Source organism: Salmo trutta, chromosome 13, assembly GCF_901001165.1.
Source record: "Salmo trutta chromosome 13, fSalTru1.1, whole genome shotgun sequence".
Taxonomy (NCBI): domain Eukaryota; kingdom Metazoa; phylum Chordata; class Actinopteri; order Salmoniformes; family Salmonidae; genus Salmo; species Salmo trutta.
In genome coordinates, this window is record NC_042969.1 from 28,251,207 (window position 1) to 28,271,819 (window position 20,613).

The window sequence follows — 20,613 nt, forward strand, 5'->3', positions numbered from 1 at the left end:
AAATGATGATGGCCACTCTGCCTCCCTGTGGTCAATATTGTCTACTGCTGAATTGTAGAAACTTTTGTTAGCTACTTCTCATTGGTTGAACTCAAACACACATAACAACATGCTTCAGACAAGACGAGGGGTAGGGTGTTTAGAACAAAGATGTTGCCTGTTACACTCAAGTCAGACAAAAGACCACAAAATCATGATACCTGGTTGATTTTCTTTAAAAAGAAATGCAAGCAAACAAACGGTAAAACTATAAAACATTGTAATGACAGGGTTGTTTAAGTCCAGCCCTTACAGGATTTTGAATTTTTCAAGGCACATTTTCATATATTAAAATGACAAAATAATTAACAAACGTATTAAAAACAGTAGCAATGATGAAAAGCAAAAAGTAATAGGCTTCTCAGCTTCTCTCACACAAGCCAGGGTCTCCGATTGACAAGTAATAACACATGATGATAAATGAAGCAGAGACTGCTGGTTACTTATGTGGATCCTTTACATATGGTGAAGGTAAAACATACAGCTGATCTGAGTACAGTATTACAACTTTTCAACAACATATCACACTCAACGAGTACAGTATAACGCATCTGAACTTAGGCAGGGTCAATTGGGGATAAAGTATTTACAATGTGACAGTCAGTCAGGCTATTAAGATGGTCAGCCATTACAATGTGAGTCAGTGTGTGGATAATGTGTTGTGGACATTGAACCAGAGCCATAGGGGTTCCAGGTTGGTATGAAAAATAAACAATATGTTACCTACAGTAGAGTGGTGAGCATAAGTACTAGTGGTAAGAGTGAGTTCTAGAGTGCTGAGAGTGGGTTCTAGAGCACTGAGAGTGGGTTCTAGAGCGGAGACAGTGAGTTGGCGTCTATGATCTGCTGCAGGATGCTGTCTACGTCTGGCGTATCCAGGCTGATGCCCTGCAGGTCCAGGTGGGGCAGGATGGCTGACAGCAGAGCCACCACGTTCCCTCGGATTTTGTGGAGGTTCTCCTGCACAATGCTGGGAAATACAGAGAGTAGAAAGTTATAGAGAGAATACAAATCTAAAGAACCGATGGATTATAGGGTGTGTGTGTATTTCTGTCTGTGGGTGTGTTTCTGTCTCTGTGTGGGTAAACATACCGGGAGCTCTGGTCCCTGGTCACTGGGCTGTCAGTCTGTCTCAGCCTGCTCTGGGGGTCAGCCTTCTCCCTCCTCAGCCTGCCCAGCTCAGGCTGCTCTCTCTGGGGCTGGACGCCCTCCACAGCCAGCCCTGGAACCACTGGTATGCCAAGGGACGCTGAGCTCTCACACTGTAGTGAGAAAAGAGGTAATGGGATACATTTCTCTATAAAAGTTTAAATTCAGAAGAATTGACAGCTAGAATACCAGTTTTAACTAATAAGAAGGCTTGGAACTAACCATTTTATAATGTTCTTCATGTTTCCTAATGGGGATAGTGGGTCTTTTGATTTCACTAATCTTGAAAAACATTCAGACCTTTACTAAATTCACAGTTAACCCTACTGACCTCCTTTTGGTCCTGTTTGGTTACAATGGCCACCGTTGTCTCCGCCTCCGCCCCACCAGATGCCTTATCCCCAGAGGCAGCCTCTGTCAGCACCACAGTGTCCTGCGTTGCTGGGGGTGCGTTGGAACCCAGTATCCTCCTCAGCCTCTGAGCCTCCTTCTCCAGTCCAGCCAGTCTCTGGACCAGGGCTCCCCTTTCTGAACCAGCCCCCTCCAGGGTCAGAGCCCGGGGCCAGGGGCCCTCCGGACGACTCAGGGGGGACACCACTACCGTCTGGGCTGAGGTGAGGGAGGGAGGCCAGGCAAGGCTGGAGCTGGGCTGGGAAAGGCCTCCTCTGCTGGCCCCGAGTGGTGCCTTTTCCCCCTTGGTCTTCTCTGTCTGCCCAGTCAGTGGATGTGGTTCGTTGCCGTCTTTCCCAGGTTGTTGCACATCTTGGATCTCGTCAGCGAACGGGTGTGGCCCCGCCCATGGTCTCTTTTCCATGTCCCTGGGTGGCCATATTGACTTCCGCTTGTTTCTGCTGAGACAGAGAGAGAGACTGAGTGTGTGTATCTATCTATATGTGCATTTGTGTGTGTGTGTGTGTAAGTGTGTGTGTTTGAGTAAGCGTGAGTGTATATGTACAGGTAACTGCCAAAATAAAGGAAACACTTGAGTAAATGAGGGATACAAAATATATTGAAAGCAGATACTTCCACACAGGTGTAGTTCCTGAATTAATTAAGCAATAGCATCATGTGTAGGGTGTATAAAAATGCCCAGTTGCCCATTATTTTGGCTATCATGGCTAGAAGAGATCGCAGTGACTTTGAAAGAGGGGTCTCAAAGGAGCATAGAGAGTTTAAAGGGTGTGTGTGTGTGTGTGTGTGTGTCTCAGTCACCAGATCTCAACCCAAATTATGGAAGATTCTGGAACGATGCCTGAAACAGCGTTTTCCAACACCAAATCATGGTCATTTCTCGTAGAACAATGGTGTTGCATCCCTCCACTAGAGTTACAGACACTTGTAGAATCTATGCCACGGTGCATTGAAGCTGTTTTGGCTCGTGGAGGTCCAACGCCCTATTAAGACGCTTTATGTTGGTGTTTCCTTTATTTTGGCAGTTACCTGTATGAGCGTTTGCATGCGCGTGTGGGTGCGCATGTGTCTGACCCAGACTTGGACTGTGCCATGTTGTCCTCGTCATCCTCTAAAGTGGCCACCAGTGGAGCCACTGTCTTATTCAGCTCGCTGTTCTCAGTCTCCTCTGTGAGCAGAGGGAGGGGGGCATCATGGGGTAGAGGGCGGAGGAGGACCGGCTCAGACAGAGGGAGGGGGGCTTCACGGGGTAGAGGGCGGAGGAGGACCGGCTCAGACAGAGGGAGGGGGGCTTCACGGGGTAGAGGGCGGAGGAGGACCGGCTCAGACAGAGGGAGGGGGGCTTCACGGGGTAGAGGGCGGAGGAGGACCGGCTCAGACAGAGGGAGGGGGGCTTCACGGGGTAGAGGGCGGAGGAGGACCGGCTCAGACAGGCCTTGGGGGAGGACATGGTGCTTCCGTGGACGGCCTCGTTTTCTGACCAGGCCTTGTTCCCTTTTTAGACACAGAATGGAAACAGCAGTGAATGGAACAACCGAGATGGCTCAGTACAGTATAGATAAGCATAGTAGAGTAGGCCTAAAGTATAAATATGAAGAAAATATTCAACTGAAGGAGGAAGTCGGGTTTGCTCTGACACTGTGGCTTTTACTGAGAATAACAACGTAAAACTCACAGACGGCAAACCACAAACTGACACATGCACACAGAGAGTGCAAATACATGGCATTGCACACACACACACACACACACACACACACACACACACACACACACACACACACACACACACACATGCACACACGCGTAGCCACTAGCCACACACACAGCCATGCACACACACATCAAACAAAGTGCCAGTACAGATATTAATACATGAAGAGCAGAGTAGGGTGGAGGTGAGAGTAGGGTGGAGGTGAGAGTAGGGTGGAGGAGAGAGGGAGTGAGAGTAGGGTGGTGGAGAGAGTAGAGTGGAGGAGAGAGTAGGGTGGAGGAGAGAGGGAGTGAGAGTAGGGTGGAGGAGAGAGTAGGTGAGAGTAGAGTGGAGGAGAGAGTAGGGAGGAGGAGAGAGTAGGGTGGAGGAGAGAGTAGGGAGGAGGAGAGAGTAGGGTGGAGGAGAGAGGGAGTAAGAGTAGGGTGGAGGAGAGAGGGAGTGAGAGTAGGGTGGAGGAGAGAGGGAGTGAGAGTAGGGTGGAGGAGAGAGTAGGGAGGAGGAGAGAGTAGGGTGGAGGAGAGAGGGAGTAAGAGTAGGGTGGAGGAGAGAGGGAGTAAGAGTAGGGTGGAGGAGAGAGGGAGTGAGAGTAGAGTGGTGAGAGTAGAGTGGAGGAGAGAGTAGGGAGGAGGAGAGAGTAGGGTGGAGAAGAGAGTAGGGAAAAGGAGAGAGTAGGGTGGAGGAGAGAGGGAGTAAGAGTAGGGTGGAGGAGAGAGGGAGTGAGAGTAGGGTGGAGGAGAGAGGGAGTGAGAGTAGGGTGGAGGAGAGAGTAGGGAGGAGGAGAGAGTAGGGTGGAGGAGAGAGTAGGTGAGAGAAGAGTGGAGGAGAGAGTAGGGAGTGAGAGTAGGGTGGAGGAGAGAGGGAGTGAGAGTAGGGTGGAGGAGAGAGTAGGGAGGAGGAGAGAGTCGGTGAGAGTAGAGTGGAGGAGAGAGTAGGGAGGAGGAGAGAGTAGGGTGGAGGAGAGAGGGAGTAAGAGTAGGGTGGAGGAGAGAGGGAGTGAGAGTAGGGTGGAGGAGAGAGGGAGTGAGAGTAGGGTGGAGGAGAGAGTAGGGAGGAGGAGAGAGTAGGGTGGAGGAGAGAGTAGGGAGTGAGAGTAGGGTGGAGGAGAGAGGGAGTGAGAGTAGGGTGGAGGAGAGAGTAGGGTGGAGGAGAGAGTAGGTGAGAGTAGAGTGGAGGAGAGAGTAGGTGAGAGTAGAGTGGAGGAGAGAGGGAGTAAGAGTAGGGTGGAGGAGAGAGGGAGTGAGAGTAGAGTGGAGTGGAGGAGAGAGTAGGGTGGAGGAGAGAGGGAGTGAGAGTAGGGTGGAGGTGAGAGTAGGGTGGAGGAGAGAGGGAGTGAGAGTAGGGTGGAGGTGAGAGTAGGGTGGAGGAGAAAGGGAGTGAGAGTAGGGTGGAGGTGAGAGTAGGGTGGAGGAGAGAGGGAGTGAGAGGGGTGGAGGTGAGAGTAGGGTGGAGGTGAGAGTAGGGTGGATTAGAGAGGGAGTGAGAGTAGGGTGGAGGAGAGAGGGAGTGAGAGTAGGGTGGAGGAGAGAGTAGGGAGGAGGAGAGAGCCGGTGAGAGTAGAGTGGAGGAGAGAGTAGGGAGGAGGAGAGAGTAGGGTGGAGGAGAGAGGGAGTAAGAGTAGGGTGGAGGAGAGAGGGAGTGAGAGTAGGGTGGAGGAGAGAGGGAGTGAGAGTAGGGTGGAGGAGAGAGTAGGGAGGAGGAGAGAGTAGGGTGGAGGAGAGAGGGAGTAAGAGTAGGGTGGAGGAGAGAGGGAGTAAGAGTAGGGTGGAGGAGAGAGGGAGTGAGAGTAGAGTGGTGAGAGTAGAGTGGAGGAGAGAGTAGGGAGGAGGAGAGAGTAGGGTGGAGGAGAGAGTAGGGAAAAGGAGAGAGTAGGGTGGAGGAGAGAGGGAGTGAGAGTAGGGTGGAGGTGAGAGTAGGGTGGAGGAAAAACGGAGTGAGAGTAGGGTGGAGGTGAGAGTAGGGTGGAGGAGAGAGGGAGTGAGAGTGGGGTGGAGGTGAGAGTAGGGTGGAGGTGAGAGTAGGGTGGATTAGAGAGGGAGTGAGAGTAGGGTGGAGGAGAGAGGGAGTGAGAGTAGGGTGGAGGTGAGAGTAGGGTGGATTAGAGAGGGAGTGAGAGTAGGGTGGAGGTGAGAGTAGGGTGGATTCGAGAGGGAAAGAGAGTAATGTGGAGGAGAGAGTAGGGTGGAGGAGAGAGTAGGGTGGATTAGAGAGGGAGTGAGAGTAGGGTGGAGGAGAGAGGGAGTGAGAGTAGGGTGGATTAGAGAGGGAGTGAGAGTAGGGTGGAGGTGAGAGTAGGGTGGATTAGAGAGGGAGAGAGAGTAGGGTGGAGGAGAGAGTAGGGTGGAGGAGAGAGTAGAGGTATGTGGTGGTATATTTACTTCTTGTAGGTCTTCTTCTGGTAGCTTGGCGTTAACTCTTCTTCACTCTCCTCTGCTTCCTCTGGCAAAGAGCAGCTCCTGAAATACACACCACAGGTCAGATGAGGAAGTCCTGAAATACACACCACAGGTCAGATGAGGAAGTCCTGAAATACACACCACAGGTCAGATGAGAAAGTCCTGAAATACACATCACAAGTCAGATGATTAAGTACAGTTGATGAGAACAAAGACCACCTAACATGCAAATACACTCCTGAAAGCTTGAACACATGCACACTTGCTGTCTCTCTCTCTCTCTCTTACTCTCTCTCTCTGGGCTCTATTTTTGTCTGGCATTAAGGCGGCGCTAAGGCGTCATGTAAAACAAGCGCACTGACATTTTCCAGCCCTAACGCCAGGTTAGGTTTGTTAAAATAGAGCCCTCTCTCTGGTACCTGAGCATAGTGTTGGGGTTCTGACTGCAGTTCCAGTGTTCAGGGGTGGAGCTGTAGTGGCCTTCTGGGACACGCCTCCACCTCAGACAGTCCTCACACTGCAGCCACACTGGACTCCTACACACATGTACAAACACACGCATACACACGCACACATACACACCAGGCATATTTTGTTGCTGGCACACAAGTTAAACAAAACACACACTTTTCATTTCCTGTTTCTTAACCACAAGCCATCCATGTTAGCCCTGTACTTGCACTGTGATGTTACGGTAATATTTGACACTCTGTAGCAACAATCATCCAAAATAAATCGAACTAAACAAACATAAAAACTCACTCCTCCTCTTCCTCCTCCTCCTCATCTTCCTCTTCATTCTTCTTCTCCGCTGCCAGGAACTCACGTTCTCTCGCCTTTTTCTCCATCATCTCATTCCAGTAGTCGTTGAGCTTCAGCCCCAGGGACGACAGGGTCAGCCTGTTTCAAACCACACAAATACAGAGAGGATGTTCACATCCAGAACTATAAATAGCATGTCAATCTGATCATCTGCTCATCTGGTTCATGATAATACTGATTCATTTGTGTGTGTTGTACCTGTACTCTTTGGTGTATTCAAAGTCTTGCTTGTTGTGAGCCGGCTTCAGGAAGTTGCACTCAATGACTCCAATAACCCCAACCCCTGCCCTCTGACCGGACGACTGAAACAGGGAGGGGGGGGGGGGGGGGGGGAGAGATATAGAGGTAAAGGAGAAGTAGAGGGAGAGGTGGGAAGAGAGTGAAGTAAATATAGAAGGAGTGAGAGATGGGAGATTTAGCGGGAGAGAGAAGGGAATAGAGATGGAGGAGAGAGTGATTTAAAGGGAGAGAGGAGAGAGAGAAGAGAGCACATTATTGTCTACAGTATAACTATTACACCAAATCCTCACACAATGTCTCATATCATATATCTTGTTTGTGGCCCCAGCTGTTGACAGATAAACTCAACATTACAGTCTTTAATTAATATGTACCTTGATCTGGTAGCCAACCTTCTCATAGGACTTGATGAGGCGGTTCTTGTGGTACATCATGATGCCATAGTGGTCTTTGTTCTTACGGTTGAACCCAAAGGTGACCTTAACTCTGTCTTTCTGATAGAAATGGTTAAGGTTAAGTTAAGTTTTCTGGGCACAGACTGAAGCCTGTACGAGACTGAAGCCTGTACAAGTGACCACAGTACTTTGCATCGTCGCTATGTAAGTTAAGTTAGGTTAAGGTATGTTAAGGTTAAGTTCTATTACTTACAGAAGACTTTGATAAGCGCAATAATCGTTTTTGGATAGAAAAGAATGGACAAACAAAATTCTAGTTCTACAGAAGGATACATTGAATTGGGGTTTATAAACGTCGTTCTCAATCTGCGACAGGCTCTTGGCGACCAGCTTGGTCTGAACCTTCTTCTGTCGCAGGATGATCTGAGTCCGAGGCTTCAGGTACAAGATGCTGAGGTAGGCCTGTGAGAGAATGTGAATGAATGAGACTTTATAGAGGAGGGGACTTCCTGTTCAGAATCCTATTCAAGCCATAAGACCTTCTCACCTTCCTTTATCACTCTGTTTGGCTATGCTGCATTCAAGGTCACAATCCTCTGGTGAATACAGTTGTTGAATAGAGTTCCAAGGAGACTGAAACGTTTACAATGAACTTTCTCTTAACCACCCTGACCTGTCTCTCATCACTCACTCAACACTCACTCTCATTGTAACACATCATCACTCATCTTTTTTATCACTCACTCTCAGGGAGTAGTCCATCTCTGGGATGGTGTGGTCAGTCCTCTGCGGTCCAGGGAAGCTCTTCTTCCTTCCTCTAGTCTTGGTCTCCTCTGAGTGGATCTCTGGCATCCGGATGTCAAACTCATCTGTCTCGAAATCCAGCTCCGGCTTACCATCTTTGTTCCTGTACGTGATATTGTAGAACTCATTACTTGTGTCAGCTTCATTCTTCATAGAATGATAAAATATCCCACTTAACTGTAATGAATCATTAATGGGCCACTGATCCTTTCTGCTTTCAGAGATGATACCCAATACTGTGTCATTACTAACAAATAAGCAGAATGTGTTTGTGTGTAACAGCTTTGCTTCCGTCCCTCTCCTTGCCCCAACCTGGGCTCGAATCAGGGACCCTTTGAACACATCGACAACAGTCACCCTCAAAGCATCCATTACCTGTCGCTTCACAAAAGCCGCAGCCCTTGCAGAGCAAAGGAAACTTCTATTTTGAGGTCTCAGAGCGAGAGACGTCACCGATGGAAACACTAATAGCGCGCACCGCTAACTAGCTAGCCGTCTCACATCGGTTACGTGGGTGTGTTTCCTGACCTGCGTATGTTCCAGATGAGGATCTTGGTGCCCTTCTTGGAGAGGATGGAGTCAAACTGCTGTAGCAGCTCCTTCTGGGTATGGATCAGAGAGTGGGTCAGGATGGCATTCAGACTGGCCTCAGAGTCCTCAGTCACTACCAGCACCTGTAAGACATGGTTAAGGAGAGCAACCAGGACACACATACAGGCAAGCACACGGACACACAAACAGTTTTTCAATCAATCCTTCGAAAACACACGTGCATGTACTCTTGTCTTCCTCTCTGTCTGTCAGTCTTCCTCTCTGTCTGTCTTCCCCTCTGTCTCTCTTCCTCTCTCTCAAATTCAATTGCTTTATTGGCATGACAAACACTTAGGAAACATTTCCAAAGCATCAATGATACTGCATTGGGTCCTATCTCTCTCTGTGTAAGGATATTGGTCTGTTGGTTGAAGGGCACTATGGGGACGATGACTGCCTGTGCCTTTATAGCCTGTAGGTAGCTCTGAGACAGCATGCCGACGGTCAGACAGCCTCCGTTCTTAGTGAAGATCAGAGCGTCACGACCCAGACGCATGGAGCCAGACTTAAAGCCGTTTCCATAGACACCGATGGCCTGGTGGCTGCCCTTACCAGAACCTTTCTCTGTGAAACCAAAACTGAACAGAGAAAGAGTGGGGTGAGATTGCAGCGTTAGTTGGAGACATGTGTCTGTACTGGTGTGGAAGTGAGAGAAATGGGTTTGTATTTGTGTGCAGAGATAGTTTATGTGTAGGATGTGTGTTTGTGTGTATGTGAGAATGAGGGGGAGAAAGAGAGCGATTGTGTGTGTATTCACATGTGTTTACGTGAGAGAGAGAGAGAGGGCATGTCCGCATGAGTGAGAAAAAAGAAGGGTGTGGAACAAAGACAAAATGTTAGTAACTCAACTCAGTTGTTTATGTATGGGTAATTACAGTATAACCTTTCACATAGCAGTGTGTGTGTGTGTGTGTGTGTGTGTGTGTGTGTGTGTGTGTAGAGGCTGCAACATGGATGATCAAACAGCAGTGTGTGTAGCCAAACGTACGTAAGCGTGTGTTTCGCACCTGAGCATCTTGTGCAGTTTGTTGGGGGTCATGCCGCTTCCGTTGTCAGTGAAGGCCAGACAGAGCTGTTGCTGTTCCTCCACCACATCTATCCAGATCTGCCTGGCTGTCACGCCCGGGTCTGACGCATTATCTACACAGCACAAAGTCAGTCAATCAATCAATCAATCAATCAATCAATCAATCAATCATTCAATTCATCTATAAAGCCCTTTTTACATGAAAAATGGTTGTAAAAACTATTGTAGAACAAGTTGAAAAAGTCACACAGCGCTTCATAGTAACCCTGTCTAGACAGCGGGTGCACTGTAATTATTAAAATCAGTTGACCAACTTATCCTGCATAATGTAAAAGTGGTCTCTTGTGACAGACTAGCACACGTGAGATTAACTGGACTGGTTTGAACAGATGTTTTTTCAGACCAAATGTCTGCTCCATTGAGAAATTGCCCCGGGTTTCCAAACTATGTCCTGTGTTTTATATCATATTGTACAACAGTTGAGAACTAACACTGTAAAAGTGTTTAAAAACTTGATCAGTGTTATTTCCTGATAGTTTCTGGTTGAAAATAAAATCTACACAGGACCTTCTAATCAGCAGGTTTGCATGGGCTGGAGTTTAGGCTTTCCATGGTGACATCACCATGCGGTAAATTCGTTAATAGACCAATAACAAATTGTGCGCCAAACCTCTGCCAATAACAGCTAGTTTTCAGTTTTCACTACCACACAGTCCTAGCAAAATTCTTGCTTGAGAAATAGTTTTTTTTCTAAAAAGCTATTTTGCCCATTTGAATGGAAATCTACTACAGTAAGGTACTGTTACCCAGAAAGGATTTGATATTGATATAAAATGTCTGTATTGGGCCTTTAAACAAAGTTACAAAACAATGGTCTTGTTTGAGTCCAGGAGTGAAGTCGGGGGAGGTGCATCTGCAACAGCCGAAAACCGGACATTAATGTGGTTTTCCAACAGGAAGGCTCAGTGCAACATGGCAGTGTTGCCATTGTTTATAAAAGTGTCTTTTTAATGTCAAAATAAACATGTCTCCAACCCCCATATCACACAGTCACAAGTTGTAAATATAGGTGTGTACATTGTACTATCAATTGGTGAAAGAGAGCCTCAAATATCACATTCAATTATACATGAACTGCAGCAAAGTTGGTTTCTGTTTTAGTCACATCTTTGGTCATGTTCATGTGGGTCAAACAAAAACACCCTAATGATTGGTTGACAGCCTCCCACAACGCAGTGATGGCTGCAGGATGAAGTTGGTGAATAGCAACTTCAGAAATTTGCAGTCGACTAGAGTCAAAACTTCATGACCTTTGATCACATGGTTTTTGTAAAGTTCATGCAGTTGTCACGTAGGCGCAAGTCGGACAATTTTTATCCCCATAATGCAACACACTTTGTAAGGTCACCACCTTGACAAAAGTGATCTGCTCGAACGCGCCCAGTATGTATCTTCAGTGCTTGACTTGGACTAAAATAGGTGCTGGTACTCATGTTGGGTGCAGGTACTGTTTATATTTAGGTGCAGGAGCTCCACAATACTTTGAGTTAATATTCTGTAAGAGGAACAGGAGCTCAAGCAGTAGAACATGTAGGGTGCTGGTACTCAGCTAAGGTGAGTTCCTGCCCAAGTCAAGCACTGTGCATCTTAACCAAATGCAAGTCTACAGTGTGCACCACACTCGGGGTTATTCCAAGTATGCAAATCGCAGGCTTTCACAAATTTGAAGGTGACCAACAGACAATGCACAAGGCACGAACCAACTGGTCTATTCCAACCAATAATCATGCACACATAGCTGCGGGAAGTAGTTTGGGGGTGGGGGTGCTGCAATGTTTTTTGTTGCGGGGTTTGCCCGAGCTGCAGATTGTCCTCTAATACAGGACTATTAAAGGCCCAGTGCACTACTTTAAAATAATAATAAAAAGTATGTAGATTTTTCTTTTATTCTGATTTTTCAGGGGGTGCTGAAGCACTCTCGATCAGCACCCTTACTTCCAGTGCCTATGCATGCACAGAGCGGAGGCTTCTCAACTCTGACAACTTGAAACATAAATACCGATTTTAGATGAGAATAAACAACGAACATGAATATGAAACATTTTACGCGCATCGCAAGTAGTGTTACTGCGTTGATATGAATGAGGAACTAAATTCCACCTAAAAAACCTTACTAGTGCGAGAAAAATATGTTGTGTGCATGCCTGGCAAGCGACGTCATAATGCAGTTACTGTAGGCATAACCTTTTCTCCTTTGTAAATTATGGAACTTCATTTGATTATACTAACATGTTATAACTAAAGTATAACTTATACTGTCACATGTGACACATATTGCGATGAAAAAAGAACAGGTGGATGGTAGACTGTCGATGAAGAGCGGGCAACACACACACAGACAAGGCGTCTATTGTATTTTACTATGCGGAAGCCATGCCACCAGTAAATGTTTAGGCACAAACATTTGCAACTTTCCTGCCTTCAGCGGAAGGGGAAATGAAAACAAAGAATATCAAAATGAAAGTTGACTGTTGTTACCTATTAGTTCTGCAACTGCGCTGAAAGGCCACGTATGACTTGTTGAATTACTGTTCAGGAAGGACGGACTCATCTGCAAAAAAACATTTTTCTTTATAATAAAAACAAAACATCAACAACATATCTAGCATATAAGAACGAATGCAAATTACAAACGAAATAGCTTACAACACACAATAAATAACTTATTTGAAAAATACATACGGAACTGAGGCGAATCCCATGCTCGCTAAACCTCGCCATGTTTTACAGTGAAAGCCACTAGCACGCAAACGACACCTACGTCAAAGACAGTACAGAGTTTAAACTCTGTCTACGTAGTGAGTAGCAACAGGCCGTGCGCACAGGTCTGTCTTGCTGCGTTCACGCCTTAGTCGAAACTAGGAAACTCTGAAATGTCCGACTTGCTAACTGGTTGTAGCCTAGTTATACACGTGACGCGATCGACCAGTTAGCGAGTCCGACATTTCAGAGTTTCCTAGTTCCGACTAGTACTTAAACGCCCAGTTAGCAAGTCCGACATTTCAGAGTTTCCTAGTTCCGACTAGCACTTAAACGCGGCATCTGTCGTCACTAGTTTATACACCACAGTCACAAACCCCGCCCATTTCTACAATTGATTTATTGTGTTAAACAAACGCTAACCGTAACCACACTGCTAACCCCTAGTGGTGCACGACTCCATGGTTTTTGGAGTACACTCCGACTTCCGTGGTTGGAGTCGAAGACTCCCAAACACGCTGAAACGGATGCGCACACACGTACACACCACCTCATTGTTTCAGTCATACTAGGAAGACTACATCTGCGTTCTAGAGGACTAACATGAACATGATGCTGCCCATTTGCTTATCAACTTAACCTATAAAAACCTATTTGGTTTGCATATAGAAGGTGATGTGTAGGAACTATAATTTTTATGTCATGTTTATGCTGTGTGCAGCCATGACGGATCCCATGGAATTATGGGGCGCACTCTAAATTGATAAACCTGTTATTGTCCATGTCATAGATAGCCCTATTCGGACGTGTATTACTAGAGACGTTGGTTATGCAATTATTATTCAGGCATGTGGGTATTTCTGAGGACGATTCACACAGGATTCGTTTTTCCAAACCGTCCCCCTGTAATTCTTTGTTTTTCAAATGCAATTGACTCTTATGACGGAAGACTGGAGATTTGTATTCTAGGCGTGAAGATATTTCAATGTCATGTCTAGACAATAATATGCTACACTAATAACTCGTGCTGGACTGCCAAATGTACAGGTGTCCCCATAATATTTAAATTGATGAAGTGTGATCATAATAATTATTTTAGCTATCCATGGTAGACATCCTTCCTAATAACAACACCTCCCATCCTGCTGATTTGAGCTGCTGCTTGAGATCCCGAGGTAGGGTGAGCAGGGGAATCTATCAAATAGTGCACCTCTAATTTTGTACAGTACTACTGCAATTAGTCAAATGAGTCACACTACGAAATGCTACCAAATAAACCACAATTCATTCACAATACTGTGAATATATAGTTTCACAGACATATTGTTGCATTTTTTTCTGGTTCGTGCGAAATCGTTAAGAATAATATAAAACCAGTCTGCACACCACCAAGGTGAATTGGTTTAGTCTTGACTCTTGGTTGACGGTGTTGGGGGATGGGTAAACGTATCGATGCTCGAGTGCCAACACACATTTGTTTATATTTGTCTTTGTTACTTTTTTATATTTATGAGTCTTATTTTTGTATATATTTTTTTAAATGTTATGATTATTTATTTGTGTTGTTCCAAATGTCAGAATAAAAATGACAGTTAGTGTAGAATGGGGCTTTTTTGTTATTGTTGGCGGGGGGCGCTGAAGGGGGGTTCGCCCAGGGAGCCAGACAAGTTAGAACCGCCACTGCCTAGGACATCAACAGTTAGCCTCTCCCATTTCTGTGTCAAGCTTCTCGACTCCTAAGATTTGGTATTTTTGCAACGGAGGAAACTAGTTTACGTAGGCTACTTCCGAGAACACAAACTGTCATGTATTTCACAGCAAAGAAAGAGCGAGCTAGCGAGAGAGGAAGAGATAGGTCGAGGGGTACAGTCAGGCATGTTGGCCACCAGGCAGACAGTTAGAACTGCATCGGTAATCAAATATGTATAGGCTATCGCAGTGCTGTATTTTATACTTTTGGTGAGGCAGATTACCAAAGATATAGCCGACTGTCTGCCTGCCCTGATCCACTCTCTCCCTCGCCTGCTCTTTCTCTTCGCTATGAAAAACGTTAGTGTGTGTTTGGTCCTCGGTCCGCTGCGTGTAGAAAATATCGTCCTACTTCGACACACAGAAATTGGAGTCGACGGCAAGGAGTCGAGGAATCGATTGTTTTGGATTCAACTCCCCACCAGTTGCAAGTTGGTGAACCTGTGGTTTCAAAGTTCAGAGAAGCCTTTAGTGGCTGCCATTTCGCAGAACAACAACTTCTATCGACAGAGTGCCAAAGTAGGAAGTGCTGCTATGGTCTAAAACTCATAGTGTAGTAAAGGAAACGCCACAATAGCCCCAGTGAGCACAGAAGTAGCTTATTTCTCTGCCTGTTTGAAAAAGCAAAAACAGGACTGTGTGTTCTAGTCCAGTGTACATTGAACCTTCACCTTGACCTTACAGGCTTATCTCCTGGGTATTGAAACAGACCACAGAATGTTGCACTATTCAGCCATACAAACAACTTCCTCTAGTCCAGTGATGTGCACAACAAGTCGGAACCCCCTATAGGACCCCCAGGGGCCTCAGATAAGTTTCAGGGAGTCCCTGAAAAAGCAGGGTTTCTGGATAAAGCGAACACTGAAAATAATAGCAGTAAGGCCAAAATACCTCACATTTAATGGAATAACTGTTTGACAGACGTTAAAACATTGGGCAATTGCGTATGTAACCGGTGTGAAATGGTTAGCTAGTTAGTGGGGTGTGCACTAATAGCGTTTCAATTGGTGACGTCACTCGTTCTGAAACCTTGAAGTAGTTATTTCTTGCTCTATAATGGCCACGGCTTTTGTGGAGCGATGGATAACTATGCTTCGTGGGAGGCAGTTGTTGATGTGTGCAGAGGGTCCATGGTTCGAGCCCAGGTAGCGGTGAGGAGAGGGATGGAAACAGAACTGCTACACATATATGAGTCATTCCATGTCATTTCAGCAAGCCATGACACCCACCATCTCAGACTGTTCTTAAATTGTTTCTGTAGTTAGAAACAGGTAAGATTGGCATTCCTGAAAAATTATTTAGTTGAAATCTATTTTGATCTCAGGGGAAATTAAGCTATTTTATTGCTCCCAAATTGGTCATTTTAATTTATAGGGTTCAGGGTAATATCAAATAAATATAGTTTTAACGTCCAATTTGGACCAAACTTCTTCCTACAAATGAGTATGAAGAATCCCCCCAAAATGGTAAAAAGCCACCCACGGACCCCCTACGCCCCATGCCAATCCAACCCCAACAACCAATACACAGTATAAGTTCTCTATGTTTGACAAGTATTATGAAGCTGCGGCTTGGAATATAGCTTCTCCATACTATATAATGTATTCTCTGTGAATCTGGTAATGTTTTTTTCCCCCCTGTTCAAAGAAATAAGTAATTGAAATCACTTGCGTTATTTACCATGAAGTAGTGTGAAAGTACCACGTTTTGACCACTAGATGTCACTGTTCTTGCTATACCGCCACAGTCTTCTATCCATTTTGCTGGGCCCAGTTTCCCAATAGCATTTTAAGGCTAAGTTCATCTTATAACCACACGATCCCATGGTTCTAATGATGAATTTAGCCTTAAGATTATGCTTTTGGGAAAACGTTGTCCTGGTCTCTTGTGTTTATTAAATAGATCACAACATTTCCTTTGCAACTTTAGGTAGAAAACCAATAGATTTGGCTCATGATGAAAATAAATTGTGTGGTCATCCTCAAGCCAGTCCTCCATGAAAGCAATTCAGTTTGCACTTCTTTTATGCTTCATCTGTGTCCAAGAACCCCCCCCCCCCCCCGTGTGAAATGTATTTCCTTCAAAAAAGGTCTGGATTAGTTGCTGTTGGATCATTCTTGGTGAACAAGCATACCACGCATGCTTCCCAGTCAAAACAGTTTGCTCATATATTATGATGACATTTTTGTGACATTTTTGTTTGTTTTGGTGTTTGGAAGGTTTTTTTCCTGCAGTTGAAGTTCGCTACACGAAGTCTACTACCCTTAGTCGCTGATTGGTCAATAGTACTACTCATAGTAGTAGTGGGAACTATGGATGGGATTCTTTAATGAAGTGTTTGTTGTCGTTCAACAAGAGACGACTAGTTTTCATGCAGCTTGGCATTAATTAAAGATGTATTTATTTATCTTATAAGGGAATATGCGAGGCACAGACATTCACTTCGCCTAGCCGAGTTCTGCTAGGAGCAAACCCAACCTGGTATGTTGGCAGCTTTAGGATACAGCAGTTCTAATGGTTTCAATGTTTTATATTTAACTAGGCAAGTCAGTTAAGAACAAATTCTTATGTACAATGATGGCCTACACCGCCCAAAGTCCAACAATGCTGGGCCAATTGTGCACCACCCTATGGGACTCTCAATCACAGCCGGTTGTGATACAACCTGGATTCAAACCAGGGTGTCTGTAGTGATGCCTCTAGCACTGAGATGCAGTGCCTTAGACCGCTGCACCACTCGGGAGGCCATGTTATGGTCTTTAATGGTGAAAGTCCCAAACACACACTGTATAGTGTTTTGCAATGGTAAGGGCATTGGGTTCTATTAGGGTTCTCACAACATTTTAGTCCCTAGCCCATTTCTCCATCAACGTTTTGGGCTTGTAGGAAAAGTCTTCACATGAGAATTATACCATTGGGATAGCCCTCTCAGAGAGCGGCCACTTGTTGGACTATTCAAGGAGAGTTGGGTTGAAGTATTAGGTTGCTAGGAGATGGAGAAACTGAGTTGCTTTCATGGAGGACTGGCATGAATTGTGAGGATGACCACACAATTTATTTTCATAATGAGCCAAAACCTGGTACTTTCACACTACTTTACGGTTAATAATGCAATCAACTTCAATTACTAATTTCTCTGAGCCACAAATGTGTTCCTCAGTATGCGTGCACCTTCTGCTAACAAACAATTTACCAAGATAAAAGGAAGAGACTGCTAGCTAGAGGATCCTAAGTATTATTTCCTTGACTTTTAAATATTCATAAATAAGAAGGTGCTTATTTTATTAAGGTACTCTAAATTGTGTTATTTAAACCAAGCTTATACGACAAGCTCACAGACTGTTTCATTTGTTTGGATACATTTTAGCAACGGTTAGCCAGCCAGCTAGCTACGTGAACCTGTCAATCAAAAGTCACAAAAATAAAACGTTTGAAATTGTATAAACCAGTTCATCCACGTCCATACCTTATGCTTATTTACCGTCTCGTATTCATCACAATCAGTTAGGTACATTCATTAATAATTTACAGTGTTGGTTGGAACCATTAATGTTAACTAGCTAATTAACTAGCTATTAACTAGCTAATGTTAGTGATTGGAATCTTGATGAAAATATATGGGGTTTGTAGATGGCCGGTTCTCTTTCATCCTGCGACCATCAAGAGGACTGTGGCGAAGAGATGATGGAGTTTAACAAGGATTTAGAGAGAATGATTGAAGACGTGGAAAATATATCAGGTATGGTATGTAGCATTATTAAGCATCTGTATGATGTAGCTAGTGTTATTCTTAGAAAAAATTGCTGACACTGTCTTTTTACTTTGCCAATTCCTAACTCTCTACTGTCATTTAATTTACTACCCACCCTTTTTTTTTATTGCATTTATAAAAGTTAATGGGTGTGTGTAATTCAATACAAATTCTGCCATGTGTTTTAAATCATACTCTGTATGGCCCACTACTGTCTGACTCTGACAGCCATGTCCCTCTTGTCTCCCCTGTGGTTTCCCAGTGCAACTGACATGGATGGCCTATGACATGGTGGTGCAGCAGATCAGTCCTGATCTGGAGGACTCCCTATGGCAGCTGGAGGAAGAGTTCAACCCCTGTCCCCTGGGGAACAGGAGCCAAACCAGAGGCTGGAAAAAGACCAGGGGATGGGGATGGTATAGGAACTGGGACAGGGACTGAACCAGGGGATGGGGATGGTATAGGAACTGGGACAGGGGCTGAACCAGGAGATGGGGATGGTATAGGAACTGGGACAGGGCCTGAACCAGGGCATGGGGATGGTATAGGAACTGGGACAGGGGCTGAACCAGGGCATGGGGATGGTATAGGAACTGGGACAGGGGCTGAACCAGGGCATGGGGATGGTATAGGAACTGGGACAGGGGATGAACCAGGAGATGGGGATGGTATAGGAACTGGGACAGGGACTGAACCAGGGGATGGGGATGGTATAGGAACTGGGACAGGGGCTGAACCAGGGCATGGGGATGGTATAGGAACTGGGACAGGGGATGAACCAGGAGATGGGGATGGTATAGGAACTGGGACAGGGGCTGAACCAGGGCATGGGGATGGTATAGGAACTGGGACAGGGGCTGAACCAGGAGATGGGGATGGTATAGAAACTGGGACAGGGGCTGAACCAGGAGATGGGGATGGTATAGGAACTGGGACAGGAGCTGAACCAGGAGATGGGGATGGTATAGGAACTGGGACAGGGGCTGAACCAGGGGATGGGGATGGTATAGGAACTGGGACAGGGGCTGAACCAGGGCATGGGGATGGTATAGAAACTGGGACAAGGGCTGAACCAGGGCATGGGGATGGTATAGGAACTGGGACAGGGGCTGAACCAGGGGATGGGGATGGTATAGGAACTGGGACAGGGGCTGAACCAGGCGATGGGGATGGTATAGGAACTGGGACAGGGGCTGAACCAGGGCATGGGGATGGTATAGGAACTGGGACAGGGGCTGAACCAGGAGATGGGGATGGTATAGGAACTGGGACAGGGGCTGAACCAGGAGATGGGGATGGTATAGGAACTGGGACAGGGGCTGAACCAGGAGATGGGGATGGTATAGGAACTGGGACAGGGGCTGAACCAGGAGATGGGGATGGTATAGGAACTGGGACAGGGGCTGAACCAGGAGATGGGGATTGTATAGGAACTGGGACAGGGGCTGAACCAGGGATGGGGATGGTATAGGAACTGGGACAGGGGCTGAACCAGGAGATGGGGATGGTATAGGAACTGGGACAGGGGCTGAACCAGGAGATGGGGATGGTATAGGAACTGGGACAGGGGCTGAACCAGGAGATGGGGATGGTATAGGAACTGGGACAGGGGCTGAACCAGGAGATGGGGATGGTATAGGAACTGGGACAGGGGCTGAACCAGGGCATGGGGATGGTATAGGAACTGGGACAGGGGCTGAACCAGGGCATGGGGATGGTATAGGAACTGGGACAGGGGCTGAACCAGGAGATGGGGATGGTATAGGAACTGGGACAGGGGATGAACCAGGAGATGGGGATGGTATAGAAACTGGGACAGGGGCTAAACCAGGGGATGGGGATGGTATAGGAACTGGGACAGGGGATAAACCAGGGGATGGGGATGAGGATGGTATAGGAACTGGGACAGGGGATAAACCAGGGGATGGGGATGGTATAGGAACTGGGACAGGGACTAAACCAGGGGATGGGGATGGAGTGTCCTAGACCTGTACATACCACCTCCATCCCACTGACAAAGATGTGATTGTCTGTGATTCACCAGGAATGTCTGCTGTTCTGAAATGGACCTGAATCCAAAGCTAGTAGCCCGTGCTCTGTATGCTTGTCTACAATGTTGTTGCAGTTGTATGTACAGTAGACTAGAGTCTCATATCTGCAGCAGCAGTCTCTCTCTCTCTCTGACAGAAGCAGAAACCACTGGAGATAGGTGATAGAGATGTCTCCTGCCCCATACTGTATGCTGTCTAAGCTGAGCAGCCGGCTGTTTTATGTAGGTTATCATTGTGTGTTATGTACCTGTGAACAGGGTTTTAATTGACTTTAGTGTTGTGTTATGAATTTGGGGTTTGGTCAAATAAAAAGATAAAACTTGAATAGAGAATATTGACTGATAGATTGTTTATTGGGATGCCAAAAGGAGTTGGTAAAATGTGCATACACGTGTTGACATTCCATTTATTCTTGGTCACATCCCAGTCATACCCCCAGCAGTCGTAGTACTGTAGAGTTTGTACTTAATGCTTACAGTTTCTAAAGCCTTTACCACATTCCTCAGAGTAGTATGTACACTGAACAAAAACATAAATGCAAAATGCAACAATTTCAAAGATTTTACTGTGTTACAGTTCATATAAGGAAATCAGTCAATTGAAATAAATAAATTAGGCCCAAATCTATACATTTCACATGCCTGGGAATACAGATACATCTATTGGTCACAGATACTGTACCTTAAAGAAAGGTAGGGGTGTGGATCAAAAAACCAG

The 20,613-nt window shown here is 46.0% G+C and overlaps 2 protein-coding genes across 5 annotated transcripts; one reads left to right on the top strand and one right to left on the bottom strand.

Moving 5' to 3' along the window:
- Positions 1-199: 199 nt before the first annotated feature.
- On the bottom strand, positions 200-12,437 carry LOC115205599 (MORC family CW-type zinc finger protein 3). 4 transcript variants are annotated; one of them, XM_029771745.1, is made up of 16 exons: positions 12,328-12,437; positions 12,124-12,196; positions 9,566-9,698; positions 8,916-9,136; positions 8,496-8,643; positions 7,908-8,070; positions 7,497-7,625; positions 7,143-7,262; positions 6,727-6,830; positions 6,469-6,606; positions 6,126-6,242; positions 5,689-5,766; positions 2,674-3,093; positions 1,520-2,036; positions 1,132-1,301; positions 200-1,009 (listed from the first exon to the last, which is right to left on the bottom strand). In XM_029771745.1, the coding sequence occupies exons 1-16, from the start codon at positions 12,364-12,366 to the stop codon at positions 850-852; spliced, it is 2,730 nt and encodes a 909-aa protein (XP_029627605.1). In that variant the 5' UTR covers positions 12,367-12,437; the 3' UTR covers positions 200-849. The 4 variants fall into 4 exon arrangements, with proteins under 4 accessions (XP_029627605.1, XP_029627604.1, XP_029627603.1 ...); XM_029771744.1 differs by having other exon boundaries at positions 1,520-2,039; XM_029771743.1 differs by having other exon boundaries at positions 2,629-3,093.
- Positions 12,438-17,717: 5,280 nt separating this feature from the next.
- Positions 17,718-18,498, top strand: LOC115205601 (synaptonemal complex central element protein 3-like). The gene is made up of 2 exons (XM_029771746.1): positions 17,718-17,833; positions 18,108-18,498. The coding sequence occupies exons 1-2, from the start codon at positions 17,725-17,727 to the stop codon at positions 18,284-18,286; spliced, it is 288 nt and encodes a 95-aa protein (XP_029627606.1). The 5' UTR covers positions 17,718-17,724; the 3' UTR covers positions 18,287-18,498.
- Positions 18,499-20,613: the final 2,115 nt, after the last annotated feature.

Excerpts from the sequence above, each read along its gene's own strand:
- LOC115205599 (XM_029771742.1), bottom strand. The coding sequence starts at position 12,366 with ATGGCGAGGTTTAGCGAGCATGGGATTCGCCTCAGTTCC. Across the intron at positions 6,243-6,468 it reads GAGGAGGAGGAAGAGGAGGA|GAGTCCAGTGTGGCTGCAGT; the intron begins GTGAGTTTTTAT and ends ACATGTGTGTAG. Across the intron at positions 3,094-5,688 it reads CAGAAGAAGACCTACAAGAA|GGAACAAGGCCTGGTCAGAA; the intron begins GTAAATATACCA and ends GTGTCTAAAAAG.
- LOC115205601 (XM_029771746.1), top strand. The coding sequence starts at position 17,725 with ATGGCCGGTTCTCTTTCATCCTGCGACCATCAAGAGGACTGTGGCGAA. Across the intron at positions 17,834-18,107 it reads AGACGTGGAAAATATATCAG|TGCAACTGACATGGATGGCC; the intron begins GTATGGTATGTA and ends GTGGTTTCCCAG.